Raw genomic sequence first — 15,988 nt, 5'->3', positions numbered from 1 at the left:
TAAAAGAAATGAGAACTACGCCTGACGAAAAAAAAAACAATCAAAACGGTCAGTCAGAATTATGTGTTAAGAAGTCATAATTATGAGATAAAAAAAAAAACATTCTGATAAAATGTTGAAATTGTGAGATAATTTGATGGCACAAATTCAACTCTATATCTAATAATTGTGACCTGTATTGCATAATTTCGACTATCAATCATGATTTTAAGCTTTGGTCTTTTAATTCTGACTTGTTAAATCATAGCTATGATTTTAAATATAATTATGACTTTCCATTTCATAATTTCGATGTTTTATCTCATTGATTTTTACATTTGAAATAAAAAGCCAATTTTCAATTATGTCAAAATGATGTCTTGAGAGTTCAGAATTATGAGATAAGATAATAAATATAACTTCTGCCATTACATTTGCTATTTGACATTAAGTTTTTTTTAGTTTTGAGTTCTTATCACATCCAGGATTAATTAAACCAGTTCAGCCTGAAACTGAACCATTTACATCCATCTTATGACCTGTGCTGTTTCATAAAAGAACAGATGCAGGAGCTTTGATTCATTAAAGAAAACTGTATTTTATTCAGATGTAAAGAAATGTGATGGATAGAATGAGACAAATCAGGAAACACAGTCATATAAAATAAAGGCAACAAAACAGCTGTAATAAAATTCATATTCAACTTAAAAAACTAACAAAACAAAACAAAACACAGCAGAGTTACAGTGTTAAAAGTACTTTCCTAAGATTCCTACAGATACAACAGAGGGAATGAAGTCCATGATGGCTGCAGATCACAACAGTCTTCCTCTGCACTCGGTGGATCCACAGCAGCAGAGCAGCACCTTCCCTTCCACACTGCCCACCTCATAGTTGTAGTCCCAGGTCAGCTCTGTGCCGGCCCGGATTCGCCTGCGGAAGGACACAAGCGGGAAGTTAGGGCTCCAAACACCACAGAACCTGTAACAAACCTAAAATCTGTTTCAAAACTCACTTGCTGGCAAAGAACGCCACCCAGGGAAACCGTAAGTCATGTGTGTCCACAAACACATTCTGGACAAAAAGGTTTGGACTACAGCTGTGCTGTAAGACGGAGAGGACACAGATAACGAAATTAAAGACACTGAATTTAAGTGAGATGAACTTAGATCCTTTAGATTTCACTTACATTGAGGTAACGTCCAAGGTTGCCTTCCAACTTGGCATCGATGATGTAGCAGGACTCCTCGCCGTCAAAGAACAGGCGGGTGTTTTTGGAAACGTTTTCCCCGCCTCCTCCAGTCGACACCTGCTGTCCTGTTTTTCCTCCATGGCCTCCCGTCCCTCCTCCACCGCCAGGTACACCTGATTTTACCATCATCCCATGGCTGCCCTTCAGGGCGATGCCTCGAGTTGATTTCACTGCCACTTGCTTCTTAGTCACACCTGAGCCAGAAGAGCAGCAACAAGAGGAAGCAAAAAAAAGACAAGAATGAAGAGTGGAAAACTGCTAAATCTACATTAGGAGCACCATCAGTGTGTTGTAGATTCAAGCATCTCTTCTCTCTACCTTGGGTGACTTTTTCTTTCTCCTTGTTGTCGTCAGATCCAGAGCTGATGGTCTGAACGTCATCACTGTCAGACAGAGTCATCACATCCTGCTTCTTTCCCGTTTCTGATTTTACTTGACTGAAAAAAAAAAAAAAAAACAGAATAAAAAAACCCCAATTTAATCTTTAATCCAGATTTCTAACTTTCTAATAGGTGACATTACTGACCACTGAAGTGTAGAATTGTTGGTAAACAAAATATGCTTAAAATTAATATCTATTCAAAAATATTGAGCACGTCCAACACACCTCTTGCAGTCTCCGGATTCCTGTGATGGAAAACAGAAAAAAAAAATCCATCATTTTACAAGACGAGAAAATAACAGCCACCTTCTACATTCTATCCTCTTACAAAAGATTTTTTAATCTAAGATGAGAGTTCTGATGAGTACTATGTTTTTAGCGCTGTGTGAGACACTTCAATCATTTTAAAGAGGCTGTGAAACATTATTCTTCCTTTATCTCCTCTGCACTGACCTTCTTCAGGCCCTGGCTGGTTAGCCAGGAAGCCACTTTGCTTTTCCCCGTCTCCTCTGGCATGGACGGTGGCTTTTCATCATCTGTTCCTTTGGCTGATGCACTCAATCCATCTTTACTGTCTTGACTCCCTGTGGCAGGAGAGAGAGAAGGTGTGTGAAAAGACACTGGCCTCACAGCAGGATAACACTGATGATTTTTCCCAACAATAAGAGCTGGGAGGGATTTACTAAATACAATAATATGCCATGACATAAGCTTCAACCTCCTCTAAAAGTCACCAAATTTGGCACTTTAGCACTCACTCACTCAACAGATTTTAGATCATGGATTCAAGAAACAATTACTTTGAATTATCAATTTATCTATAAATTATTATTATGAATAGCATTTGTCAAACACAAGCTCAAGCAGACTATGTAAATTTAAGTTTTGGGGAAGGTTCCACACTATTTCTTTACCTTCTGAATAAGCGTGAGTGATGTCAATAACTTAATTCAACTCTATATTAAACTATTTCTTTTTATAGTCATTGTCGTCTCCTAAGCAACAGCTCCCGAAGAGGCCACCAGCTCACCTTCCTTGTTGACCTTGACCTGACCACGTGTGGTGTAACTCCTCCACACGGAGCTGGACGTGTAGTAGTTATCCTTCACAAACGTGTCGTCTGAACTGTCACTTTCATCTTCGCTCTTTGAATCTTTGTCATCATCGTCATTGCTGTCGTCAGATGAGCTTGGACTTCGGGCTGTGGCAAGAAAAAAAAAAAACACGAAAAAATCATGTGAAGAAGGAGGATGGTAAAATGTCAGCTCAGGTCAAGAGCATAAAAACATCAATCTATTAGGGACCATGTTTATCTCTCACCTTTTGAGTTGGACTCACCCTTCTTAGGCGGTCGCCCAACAGGGTTAGAAGACACCAAAGCAGATGGTTGGATTTTTATCCTGGAGACGTCCACGCCGCTTCCCTCGCTGTCTGAACAGTGAGCCTCACTCTCATAGCCCTCCTTGAAGTTCTCCACACTTTCTATGTGGTCCAGGTTAGCGAAATACTCGTCACCCATCTCTAGACCTTCTTTGTCAGCAAAGTCGTCTGTCAGGATTTTACCTGTTAAAGAGGAAAAAAGGTGAGAAAAAGAAGAGAAATCAAGTCATCCATCATTCTATTGTGAATAAATTGATGAAGATGTCTCAGTGTGTTCCCTTTCCTCACCAGCATAGATGCAGACAAAAGAGCCCTTGGCCACGTCATCCAGACAGCGGATGCCCCAGCCTTTGTTCTGGGTCTTGAAGAGCTGGAGACGAACCTGCAGGCCGTGCTGCACAAGCCGGTTGGTGCACATGTGAGAGCAGCATTTGCACCGCTTATTACATTCGTAGATCCTGAGAGAGAGAGAGCAGGCAGATAATGGTATCCTGAGACAAGACAAATTAGCTTTTATATTCAACAGTAATTATCTACTTATGAGGTTATGAGGGCTGAAAGTGAGTTAGCGAGTTTCTGTAGTGGTGTGAGTACGATGTCTGACCCTGTAGGGAGGCACTCCTCTAATCGTTTGTGTAAATATCCAGCATTTGGGTTGATCTGTGCCCCCGGTGTACAACCTGTAGCCTGAAGGGTCAGCTGGTGGCAAGAGCATTTGGACCTGTAATAAAGACACAAAGACACGTGTTCAGAATATTAACAGTAGTACTAATATGAAAAATGCTGAGCAACTTTACTCACTTGTCTCGACAGCCGTCAGTGCATTCACAACCAACCAGGAAGTCTGAACTGGTGTTGATGGAAACTCCATCTTCAGGAATACGTTCTTTACCTTGAAGGGAGAAGAGGACAGGAGGATCAGTTAGTCTCTCTGCAATGACTTATCCCACAGGGATCTTTCAATAAAAGGTCGGGGCAGCAAATGGCAGCTGTGATAGCTCATTATTATTTTATGTATCTTTATTACGCTTTGCACATAACCCCTGCAGGTGAGGTGGGAAGCAAAGGCCTTGCAAAAATAGCTCTCCGAAAACTCAAAACAAGAAAAAAAAAAGAGGTAAGAACACAGTTTTTCGTGTCCCGCTGTAACAAAGTCCTTTGTCTTAAGTTTAAAAGTATCCCTATAAAACTGCCTGTATCCACCTACCCACACTAGAGAGCAAACCAATGAAAAGATTACACTACACAGTATCAGTCCACTTACAGCATTAACAATATAGTGAGGCCAGCTAATGAGCCAAGAACTGAGGCAGCTCTGTGTGTGTTGATGTAAAGCGCGCAGGTAACTTTTCCATCCGTCTCTGTCAAACAGCGCTTGAACATCGATCAGTTGGTGCCGAGATTGAAAGAGAGACCGAAGTTAAAAATATAAAAAAAAAAGGAACCATTGTCAGTGTCTTCTGTGGTCTGCCTGATCGCTACTGCACATGTATAACTCTGGTTAGATGTCAGATAGCAGTGAGATGTCTCACTCCTTAGCGACTTTCGTTATCAGCTCCGGAAAAATGATGTGTCTAATTCAGAATATCATCAATTAAGACTTTTTTGGATGTAGTCTGATGAGTTCACTGCATTTCCAGTGCAGAAAATAGAGTGAACCGAAATCAGTCTTTCTGTTGTTGCCTTCTCTCTGTGATTCTTACTGTAAGCTACTTTAGGAGGTGGGGTGGAATCAATCTCGTTGACGCAGGATAGTGGGATGTCCTCCTTTCCCCCAGTGATGTCATGAATGTAATAGAATGGCCTCTGTGGCTGGAAGGGCCGGTCCACGAGCACGTAGGGGTCCAGGCAGAACATCTCTAGGAATATAAAGTCGCAGCGCGTCTGGAAAAGGTAGTGCTGGATTTCTGCCATGTTACGCAGGCAAAGCCCACACGGAGCCTTGTAGATCACATGGAAGGACATCTGAGGGGTGCAGAGGACAAGAGTTTTACAATTCAGTTTGACAGCAAGGAGCAACAAAAGAAAAGTTTTTACTTCAGGATAGGGAGAAACTCTGGGGAGGGAGAAAGTGCTTCATTTTCCACTTCTCAATTCAACTGTCAATTTACCTTGCGGTTGACTTTGCGTCTTCCCGTCATGCGTCTGAAATCGTACAGTAAAGGTGTGAGAAGGGGGTTCTTTCCCCGGTGCAAGTCTGAATTCGCAGGCCGGACTCGATTCAGACAGGCAGGCTGACAGGTGTGTGCCAGGTAAAAGATCCGGTCAGTCGGGGCACGGTAAGCAGGCTGATGTGGGATGGTGGCCATCGCGTGGGTGATAGGAGGGGGAAGGGTGATAGGAGGGGGGACGGTAACCAGAGGCGGTCTCTGAAACGGCTGTGTGAAAATGGGTGTAACAGTATTTGGGGCACTCAACATTCTTCCGCTATGGATTGACAGAAAAGAAAAGGAAAAGACCAGTTAAAAAAAAAAATCACCTTTAACAGCGCTTTTAGTTTTTTTCCAGTGTCACAACTAATTCAACCGTATAGTGAATTGGGCTCACCTAGGGAGGTTGCTGGGACTGGAGGGAAGAGACTGCATGATTTTGGAAGCATGAGTGCCTCCCACCCCAGGGACAAATGGAGAAGTACTCTTCTTCGCCATCTGATGTTTATTGCTTGAAGACAGCGAGGAGAGAAGAATCAGTCACCATCAAAAGTCTCATTTCAAAATCGCTAGAGTTTAAAACTCCATCAATCAATTTATTCTAATGTGATATTAACAACCCATCTAACTAAAATGCAATGCAATTAATGTGAAAATCTCTATAACACATAGAAGCATTGGTGCGAGAAGTTCAACACACTTACTCAACACGCTGCGGGGGCTGCGGGGGCTGCAGAGGCTGCAGAGGCTGCAGGGGCTGCAGAGGCTGCAGAGGCTGCATAGGCTGCAGAGACTGCATAGGCTGAGGGGTCTGTGGGGTCTGTTGGGTCTGTGGACGCTGTGGATGTTGTGGTGTCGGTGAAGGCTGACTGGGTGAGGCCTGTGGCGTTTTGACGGGAGAGGCTCCAACATGTCCATCACTGGTGTATTGAACTACTGGACCTTTACTCCTCAATGCTCCTGTAGGTTGAATAATGACAGGGTGAAGGGACATTTTTAATATTTTCTTGTAGGGCTGGGTATGGATTCGATTTTGATTCTTTGGGTCGCAATTCGATTCAATATCGATTCGATTCAATATTGACTTTAATGCTTCGATATCGATTCAGTAATAAGTAGTAATAAACAAATAATTAGAGTACCTGTTGCTAATCTTTTAATTAAAAAAAGTCATCTTAAATTATAAATCTTTCCTCTAGGAAGTTCTAGTTCGAATTGAAATGTAAACAAAGGTACTCGATGTGTTTAGTTATAAAATAGTGCAACCATAATTAAGCTGAGAAAGTGCCATTGTGTCTGGGACTGCATGGTACATTCTTGTCTGACATAAACATAGACATGACCGCGGTCCCTCCGCCCTTCCGGCTAGACACGAGGGTGTAAACGTTGACACTGAACCCCCCTCTCTCCCCGGAGGAGAGTGCTACTCAGGGGCGCATTGTGCAGCAGCCAGGGTGAGACCGGCTGCGCTGGGAGTTTATAGTCTCCGAAAGAGCGGTGCGTCAGACATCGGCTACCCGCCTCCGCAGCTCTGACGGTGTTTCCGCGGCGCATCACCCTCCGACCCTCGAGCGAGGTTGCGGGCGAGATGCTTCCAGCTGCTGGAGGCGGGACCGAGAGGTCCGGCGAGGGACAGCGGGTGGTCGCTTGCCCGAATCGATTCGGAGGATTTTATGAATCGATTTTGAATTCGGAAAAAATATATTGCAATGCATTGATGAATCGATATTTTTACCCACCCCTATTTTCTTGTATTACAACACCAAATCAAAGCGGATAAAACAGGGCCCTTCTTAAAACCCACTTTCATAGACTTTCTTTTATGCAAAGTTTTTTTAAACTCCCTCCCCAGCGATGTCTTTTTTCTTACCATCCTTTACAGCTTTTATTTGTTATCTTTAATCTATTTAATGTCCTTTATTCTTTTTAGTGCCCATTATGTTTTTATCTGTTCTTAATTTGATATGATGTCGTCTTCTTATAGTCCTTTCTTGATTTTATACTTTCACCTTCTGTAATTTTGCCTGTTTTATCTCTTTTATTCCTTTTACTTGTAATCCATCATATATACTTTTTGTGTTCTTGACATTTTCTGTTGTGCCTTCTTGTTCTAACTCACCATAGACTCAGCTTCCTTGTGTTTGGAACTGTTGAGTGCTTATTATTTTAATATTGTCTTCCTGAGTTTCCTGCCTTTGCTCGTTTCATCATTATTATTTTGACACCAGGACACATCTCTTAAGACAGGATCAAACACTGTGTGAAGGCTACAAGCATGCAACTGAGTGTGTATGTTACCCATGTTAGGTCGTGTCCTCTGCTGTCCAGCCAGCTTCTTCTCCGCGGTGTTGGCAGTGGTCATCTTCAGGTTGAACATGGGCTCCAGCCTGGTGGAGCCTCTGTAGATCCACTCACTCCTTTTATCATCCTGGTCAACACAGAACAACACAAGTTCAATATTCAACTGCTGTACTCAGGGCTCCAAAGTAATGGTTGCCTGTCGGCAGCAAGTTTGAGCAGAGGCTACAAACACATTTCAACATGTAACTGGAGGTACAGCAAAACATGTACCTCACAGTGATGACACTTATTAAAATATTTGTTGCATTAGCCATAATTTAATATTGATGAACCAAACATGGCAAAGTGATTAAGTTTTTTGTTGTTGTTTTTCCTGAAGGGGTTGAAGTTCGACCAATCCTAAACATTACAAACGATGTCCAAACGTATTCATCATCCTGGGACACCGTCCAGCTGTGACATCATGATAAAACTTGTATATCATGCGTATCATATTGTAAAATTGAGAAACCGCTTACAAACTAAGCTTACCCATTCTGCTAAAGCGTCATATGAAGAATAGATGTGGTTTGGTGCGGCTGACAAGCTGACGTTACTGGCAGTAGTGAGGTAACGGATGCCATCTAGCCTGGACTTGGTGTTTGGGATGCTAGCCATAGATTATGCTTCATGAACAACCAACAGGATGTTTGTTGGTCTGTTGTAGATTAAACATCTTGCTTTGGGGGAACATTTGCTGCCAGCCCACTGCGCTACCGTTAACTGTCACCATCATCTCAATTTAATATTTCTCTCTGGTGTTCTCAAGTAAATGCACTGAAAAACACGTTGTAAGACTTATTTTACTTTGGAAAATAGTTCTATTTAATTCGGTATATATCTACTCCACTAAACAGCATTTATATAATATTAAATCTGCTGTTTACGTTTGGTTAACATCTGTTAAAGCCCTTTTCAAGTCCAGCCACAAATTCTCTATTGGATTGATGTCTGGGCTTTGACTCGGACCCTCCAGAGCATTCACTTTGTTGTCTTTAAACCATTTCTGTGTAGCTTTCTCTGTTCAATCCGGGTCATTGTCTTGCTGGAATATATATCTTCTCCCAAGTCCTAGTTTTCTTGCAGACTGAATCAGGTTGTCCTCCAGGATTTCCCAATATTTTGCTGCATTCATTTTACCCTCTACCTTTACAAGTCTTCCAGGGCCTGCCGCTGAGAAGCTGTAACTGTAACTGGTGCGCTGACCATGGCTGCTGTGCTTGATTGTCCAGCCAACTCGCCTGAGCTGAACCCCATGGAGAATCTATGGGGTACTGTCAAGAGGAAGATGAGAGACACCAGATCCAAAATACAGATGAGCTGATGGCCGCTATCAAAGCAACCTTGGCTTCCTTAACACCTCAGCAGTGCCACAGGATGATGACCTCCATGTGGCCCCGCATTGATGCAGTAATTTCTGCACCTCTATTTTACATAATCTATTCTTAAAAAACAGCATGCTACAGCTTCTCATAAGTATGTTCAAGGCACTCCTCTCATATTGATATTAAGCCTTCAGAATATTCTCCTTACGAAATGTCTTCATCATGAACAACACTTTCCTTTTGTGCTGTGGTTAAAAGCAACTATTAACTCAAATACTTAACAAATTTAAGGTACTTTTCTTTCATTCCACTTTCAACCACTACTCAACTACAATTGAAAAGGGATGCCTCCTGGGCACGGCCAACTGGGAGGAAACCTCGGGGGCAAACCAAACACTTGGTGGAGGGATTACATATCTCATCTGGCCTGGGAACGCCTCAGGAACCCCCGGGAGAAGCTGTGAAGCGCGGCTCGGGAAAGGGACATCACGAATACCCTGCTTAATCTGGTGCCACCACAACCCACCCCCAGACAACAGGAAGACAATGGATGGGTAAACAAAGTATATACATATGCAGCTGAAATAAATATTCGCCTAAAGAATTTGCTCTATGATAAATCAATTATTATCCAGCACATTTATTTAGACAGCTGTGAGTTATAGGACACTAAGTGAGTTATATTATTTTTTTTGATGCCAACATACCAAAAAGAGGATCTTGACCAAGCTTCCATCCACCTCCTCCACTTTGCTTTTCCACCAGGTTCCCTCCCACTCTGTCTTGATGATCTGTCCAACCTTTAGGAGCACCATAGGCCTGCTGGGATAGGCAGTGATGTACTCCTCGATGAAGTCTCGACACGATGCATCCTCTATGTCCTCCCAGGTACGCTTTACTGCGGAAATGAATGATCTTGCGCTTTAATTAACTAATCTATATGACTTACAACTGATTTTACAGCTGCATAATGGATCAATTCTACCAGTGTTTATAAGAGAAATGAGCACTTACATGGACGACAAACTGGGAAGAGCTCAGGTAGTGTCACATATGAAGCATAGCCGTCGTCAAAGAAGATCAAAAACCTGAAACACATGAAACAAAAGACATTAACTAGAGCCTGATCTGTTCATAGTCTATCCAATACTGATATTTGTCTAAATTAACAATACAGTATAAGTAGGCTGTAACATGAACCAGTAAGGACACGCAATCAGTATGCCTTCTTTCACTTTATTCATCCAGCTTTACCTCATACGGTTCTTGTTGTTGGGCATCTCTGCAACTATTCCAGCGTAGAGCCACACCAGGTTGCCGTCCTTGTACTTGGCGACCACACGAGCCCCGACATAGAGAATCTCCAGGGTCGGGTTATAATCGAAAGCCACGTGATTTCCAGACAGCAGACTCTTTCCTTTATCAAACTTCACTTTATACTTGAATACACCGTTTCCTGAATATAGACAGAGGGTGTGACAGCAGATCAGGAAAAATCAAGCACAGACTACATAATATCAATAACCTAAGAGAAGACTGAATTATCTGGAAACACACCGACAGGGCTGATAGCAACCAGGGTGCCTCTGTGCCAGGTCTTGGTGCGTTTCTTTCCCAGAATGTTCATCCCGACTCTGAGCTCATCTTCTTTCACGTTTGGGTTTGGCTGGGTGATGGACTGAGATGGAACTTGGGATACAAACACTGCCGGCACTGAACCCTGAATACCTGGATGGTAGAAAGGGCACACACAACTTTAGTCTCAAATATAAAATACTCTGACAAACGTATGATGTTCACTAAAGTAAAGCACACATGCTCACCTGACTGGGATGAAGGCTGTGCTGGCGATCGTAGCAAAGGAGCACCAGGTGAAGGCTTGCTGACCATTTGGACCAACTTCTGCACCTGCTGAGAGGTTTTGTGGATAGCTGCAGAGGCCTCTTTTACCTGGAAAAAAAATCAGGACATCCATCATCATCAACTGCAAACATTAAGCATTGGTCCCCGCTCATAGATGTTTGCTGTCAAACCCACAATATCCATTGCTTCCCTTGTAACAATTTCCACAAGTCTGCCTCACAGAGAAGCTGTTAATTTAACTGGAAAACAGAACTACTAACACCTGCAGGAGCTCTTCTCGAACCTTAGTCCATATTTCAAATTTCTTAAGCGTGTTATTAGACAGGACAGTAGGCAGCTTTTTGTTTTGGGGGATTTTTTATCTTTCTACAAACTCTCCACCATTGTGAAATCAGACAGTGTTACTGCGCTTCATGGATGAAATCTTTGATGCTACTAAGTGGACTAACTCCCTCCCTGTGACTCACTCCTGCTCACTGTCAGCAACAACAATTCAGCACATCTAATCTCCAGCTCAGACCAGCCCAAAACAAACATTCATCAATGAAGTGTTAATAGAGATCAGAATAATGAAGCTTTTCTTCTCACCACTGGATCTTTGCCCAGAGCGACGGACTTCTTTGGAGGAACCACTGAAACATTGCGTAGAACCGAAGAGAAGCAAACATTTTAATAACCTGACTATTTTCAGGTCGTAGTATCAACAAATGATAACTTCCCATAAGAAAGTAGTGTGACTTACAACAGCCAACAGCGATGACATCATCATCGTCATCATCGTCTATCTCAATGACCTCAGAGGACAGCAAGCCTCCTCCGCCAGCTTCATCCTCCGAGCTGCTCTCACGGTAAACAAGACCATTCCTGTGGTATGTTGCCTTCACCAGTTTCTCACACTCGAGTATGGACCTGAGGAAGAGTGGGGAGATAGGTGTGAGCCTGTCAGACACAAACAAGTACTGTACAATTGGAGACACACTGATCACATCCTGTGGATTGGCCATGATGTCTCCAATCCTATTTAATACAGTTCCTTTATCCAAAACATTTTTGACGAAAATTTAAGTTTTTCCTCTAGGGCCCCTGTAAAGCACATAATATCAATGCTAGCAACAAATATTATATGTAATAATAATAATAATAAATACTAATACAGATGAGTTGTGTACTACTGAAAACAAACAACTTCAAAACATAAGACAAAAAGACTTCAGGAAAAAGGTTATGCGATACTTACTGGTTGGCATCATTGAGAAGCTTCTCCGTCTTTGCTTCTTCTTCTTCTTTCTGCTCCACCCATTGCTTGAGCTCTGTCAGCTGGGCCTTTTTCTTCTGCACGATCTCGCTCTTCTCCACGGCCTCCTCAATCCACTTCCTCAGCTCATCCAGAGAAATGCCAAGCTCTTCCTCCAGACCGGGGTCCCAGCCATCCACCTCCATTCTGAGGAGAATCAAACAGACACATTGAAACATGTAAACACTATTTCAGTCATCTAAACTTGAATCTGCAACGTCTCACTCATAAATAATTAACTGCACCACAAAGCAGTGAAGTATTTTTAGAGCCTATATTTGGTCAGCTGTGGAAGTGACAATTTCATTATTATTCTGTTGCTGTAGTTGTTGCAACCAGCACGTCAATCTGGCATCAGATAAGCAGCTTAAAGGAAGTATGACAGTCATTCATTTCATCACATGTTGGCATACTTGTTTTAGTTTACCAACTGCCACATTGTGATGGGGTCACAAATTAACTTGTGGTATTATGCGATTCACGGTGCGCGTACAAGATAGCGATAGTATCACGTGACAGTGATTCAGTGATCATCAATACATGAACAATTCTGGAGTGAAAATGTCTGAAGAAAGGTTACAATAATGCCTCACTAAATTGATGCGTTTCACTTCCCGGAGTCACCACTTCATGACTCCTTGTGGTGTAAAGTTCTGAAAGACCTGCATGTTTTAATCAAAATATTGGTATTCAGCAGTGAATCAATAATCATCTCAAGAGAATATGATTTTTCTTCAGTATTGATATTTTGTCCCACTGCTAGGTTTTGATATATGACAAAATCAAAACATATCCTTATCAATGAGAAGAAAAAATGAACTTCAGGCACTCATGCGTGGAGCAGGAACACAATACTTGAATAATGATAATTGAAAAACAGTCCTCCAGCACACCACTACCTCCTTTTCATATCTTCATTAATACCATGATGATGAACCCTGCTGACAAGACGGACCTGTTTGCATTTGCATGTTTGCAAAGACTCATGACAAATGCTTACTGACATCCGTCAGTGTATATCACTTGAAACCAAAACAAAAAACATATCTGCGGCGCATGTTCCAAGTGCAGCAAAGAAAGAGCTAGCGTTGCTGATTCATCTGTATGATACCGCACATGGAGGCACTGAATCACTGTTTCAAGCATGTGGTGTGTGCAGCGCAGACTTGAAATCATCAACTGTGGATTTTGGCAGCAGTTAAAACCTTGCACATTAAACAGGATGACACATGAGTACAAACTACTGACTTTTATAATGTTGATGTTGCCTTTGTTTACGTGAGCAGACAGAGACTCAGAGGCTGATGGTCAAAGTTAAAGGGATAGTTCAGGTTTTTTGAAGTGGGATCATATAAAGTCAGTGAAGGACTGGTAATCTGGAATTTTGGCAGATGCCAGAAGGGCCCGTTTGGGCCAACCAACCAATCAGAGAGCGGCATGATTGTGGCAGCCATGCGGCCCCAAGATCATTTCTCTCGGCCTCCTTCCAAGTGTAAATAATTTTCTTATGTTAAATGACAGCCAAATTTCTCCAATTCTTTCTCATTCAACAGGGCAACTCAATCAGTTCTTATATCCCACATACAAGTCTCTAGATCACAGTCATGGTCACTCACTACAGTCTACAGTCACAAACTTTTATATCAGTCTGCATTGTTTTGTAACTTTAGCGAAATGTCTTATTCTGATGTTCGAAAACGTGCATGGTTTGAAATAAAACAAATCTACCTGCTTTTTTTAAATTTGATTATTTATTTGCAAAAGTTAAAATGAAGCAATGCCTTCTAGGAATTTCAAGACTGAATCGAGTTGACCGCATCTGCGTGGTTGTTGGAAGTTGGAGATTGGAAGTTGACTGAGATTAAGCTAGCAAAATAAATGAATCGTGAACAGTGAGGAATATGAACGGAGTCCAGATGCAAAGCGAATTTTAACCACCTAAAAAAAATCTATATCAGTTCAAGTGTACGTTGTATAGAGAAAAATCACACCGCTTTACATCGCAGTCAGACCGCCCTTTCTTTTGGCACTACATTTTCTCAACCATAGAACCTCCGTATACCTACGCATCAGCGCAACTGGGCCTCGCACTGTATTCCGCCACTGGCAGATCACCTGTTTAGGTCAGAGTTTCAGCGGTTTATGGAAGAGACAACAAATAAAAGAAAATAGACCTAACAGCAGGACAGGCAAGGTATGCTCCAGAGGTTGATGGTCTTTCTCGGTGGAGGGGCTGTTCAGGGCTGGTTGGAACAAGCTCCAGTTGTGGTGCTAATGCGGAGGCCTGATGGCTCTTTACTGGAGCCTTCTTTGGAGTGGATTGTAGGACCCCAGAAATTTGCTGTTCTTCATTTACTTCTTCTGTTGTGTTTTGAGAAGTACATGCCTGTGAACGCAATATTGCACATAATCATGAATGAGCCTAATTCATTATGCTTTTTTTTTTTTTTTAAATAGCCTGTAGGCCAACATCTCTACCATAAACACAAACCAACACAGATAAGTTAGCCTCACTATAGCCTACACAGTAGATGTACAGTATAGCCTATATGTGGGTATGTGTTAGAAATCTGTGCTGCAATGGTATATTCGAAATGAGACAGGAATACAATCATAAGCATTTCTTTACTGGTTGTTTGATAATTCTTTTTTTTATTTGTCGTGCTTTCTTACCTGACGGTTGGGTACAGCAGTGCTCTTCAGCAATTGTTTATGTGGCGTTGGCGGTGGTTGTACATAATCCTCTTCAGAAAAATGAACACTGCAAACCCGGAGATATCTCAATCGTGCTGGTGGCGTGTTGATGTCCATTTTCAGTGCAGCTAGCCACAGCTGTCTGAGGTCAATATCATACAACGGTACACGGTGAAATGTATACCGTGACCTGGTCACTTGTTTGTTATAGCAGCCCGGAAAAACACAAGAACGCCCCATCTTTAAAGTCTTTAGAAAAGCTTGAATTCAGGCTCAGCTCGCAAATGCACTTTCTGACCCAAACAGGTGATCTGCGAGCGGCGGGATACAGTGCGGGGCCGAGTTGCGCTAATGCTAGGGATACGGAGGTTCTACGGTTGAGAAAATGTAGTGCCAAAAGAAAGGGTGGCCTGACGGCGATGCAAAGCGGTGTGAATTTTCTCTATACAACGTACACTTGAACTGTTATAGATTTGTTTAGGTGAGCCTTTTTTTAGGTGGTTAAAATTCGCTTTGCATCTGGACTCCGTTCACTGCAGTACAAAGCTGAACGTCTGGGCTGGAGCGGCTCTCTGCTTCTCCAAACTGAGACTGCGCTGATCGGCAATTACGGTAGAGAACAGACCGACTATAGATATGTACTTTATGTGACCCCACTTCAAAAAACTCGAACTATCCCTTTAATGGTGCAACCAAAGAAATCCTTGAGGAAATATGTTAAGATGGTACTGATGTGACACACAGCCAATATAAACCGCAAACATAACAATAAGCATTTCTAAACGCAATATTGAAGCAGTGTGAAAAGAGAGCGGCGTTAGCCTGCTAGTGCTCTTTAGCATAACTGTCCGTTTAGAATGCACTATTCCGTTGAATTAACTTTATCTGGATAACTTCCCATTTTATTCCCCGCAGAGACTGACTGTTAAAGTATCCAGCAATCACTTCATTGGCACTTTAATATCACACATCCAGCTGAGGGACAGCAAACTGACGCTTTGGTGCAAGTGAGAGCAGGCTAGCTCGTTAGCCTAGCATTAGCATGGAGAACGTCTCATCTGCTGACTGACTGATGCAGGTGTGAGGAACACAGACAACACCGTGCCCCGTGGATCACCGTGCCTGTCTCAAACCCAGATCTGACGCCCGCTTCATTTAGAGACAGCACCCAACACTCACCCCTCGCTGCTCTCCATCCTGTCTGCTCGTAAATGTAAATTCTGGCTAGCTAATGCAACCGGCTAGCAAGCAACAACAAGGGGCGCATGCTTTGCATTCCAGGGTATCCGGAGTGGGCGGTGTTGTTTCACGCTGTTGGGTTCTGTGAAA

At 42.5% G+C, this 15,988-nt stretch overlaps 1 protein-coding gene across 4 annotated transcripts; it reads right to left on the bottom strand.

Moving 5' to 3' along the window:
• Nucleotides 1-557: 557 nt before the first annotated feature.
• Nucleotides 558-15,988, bottom strand: setdb1b (SET domain bifurcated histone lysine methyltransferase 1b). 4 transcript variants are annotated; one of them, XM_030394468.1, is made up of 26 exons: nucleotides 14,639-15,045; nucleotides 14,140-14,351; nucleotides 11,909-12,112; nucleotides 11,414-11,580; nucleotides 11,260-11,303; nucleotides 10,632-10,758; nucleotides 10,366-10,536; nucleotides 10,063-10,264; nucleotides 9,823-9,896; nucleotides 9,516-9,706; nucleotides 7,442-7,571; nucleotides 5,848-6,103; nucleotides 5,541-5,654; nucleotides 5,105-5,420; nucleotides 4,697-4,958; nucleotides 3,795-3,885; nucleotides 3,598-3,714; nucleotides 3,282-3,451; nucleotides 2,952-3,176; nucleotides 2,644-2,814; nucleotides 2,067-2,197; nucleotides 1,839-1,858; nucleotides 1,550-1,668; nucleotides 1,169-1,425; nucleotides 995-1,083; nucleotides 558-912 (listed from the first exon to the last, which is right to left on the bottom strand). In XM_030394468.1, exons 1-26 carry the CDS (start codon nucleotides 14,897-14,899, stop codon nucleotides 795-797), a joined length of 4,239 nt encoding a protein of 1,412 aa, XP_030250328.1. In that variant the 5' UTR covers nucleotides 14,900-15,045; the 3' UTR covers nucleotides 558-794. The 4 variants fall into 4 exon arrangements, with proteins under 4 accessions (XP_030250328.1, XP_030250327.1, XP_030250330.1 ...); XM_030394467.1 differs by having other exon boundaries at nucleotides 2,934-3,176; nucleotides 14,639-15,043; XM_030394470.1 differs by lacking the exons at nucleotides 14,140-14,351; nucleotides 14,639-15,045 and adding an exon at nucleotides 15,839-15,988.

The sequence above is a fragment of the Sparus aurata genome, chromosome 17 (genome assembly GCF_900880675.1).
Source record: "Sparus aurata chromosome 17, fSpaAur1.1, whole genome shotgun sequence".
Classification (NCBI taxonomy): domain Eukaryota; kingdom Metazoa; phylum Chordata; class Actinopteri; order Spariformes; family Sparidae; genus Sparus; species Sparus aurata.
This window is presented reverse-complemented; position numbering and strand designations above follow the sequence as displayed.

Coding starts and splice junctions, on each gene's coding strand:
- setdb1b (XM_030394467.1), bottom strand. CDS start 14,899: ATGGGGCGTTCTTGTGTTTTTCCGGGCTGCTATAACAAACAAGTGACC. Junction 1,859..2,066: donor CCAGCCAGGGCCTGAAGAAG/GTCAGTGCAGAG, acceptor TTTCCATCACAG/GAATCCGGAGACTGCAAGAG. Junction 913..994: donor GTGGCGTTCTTTGCCAGCAA/GTGAGTTTTGAA, acceptor GTCCTTCCGCAG/GCGAATCCGGGCCGGCACAG.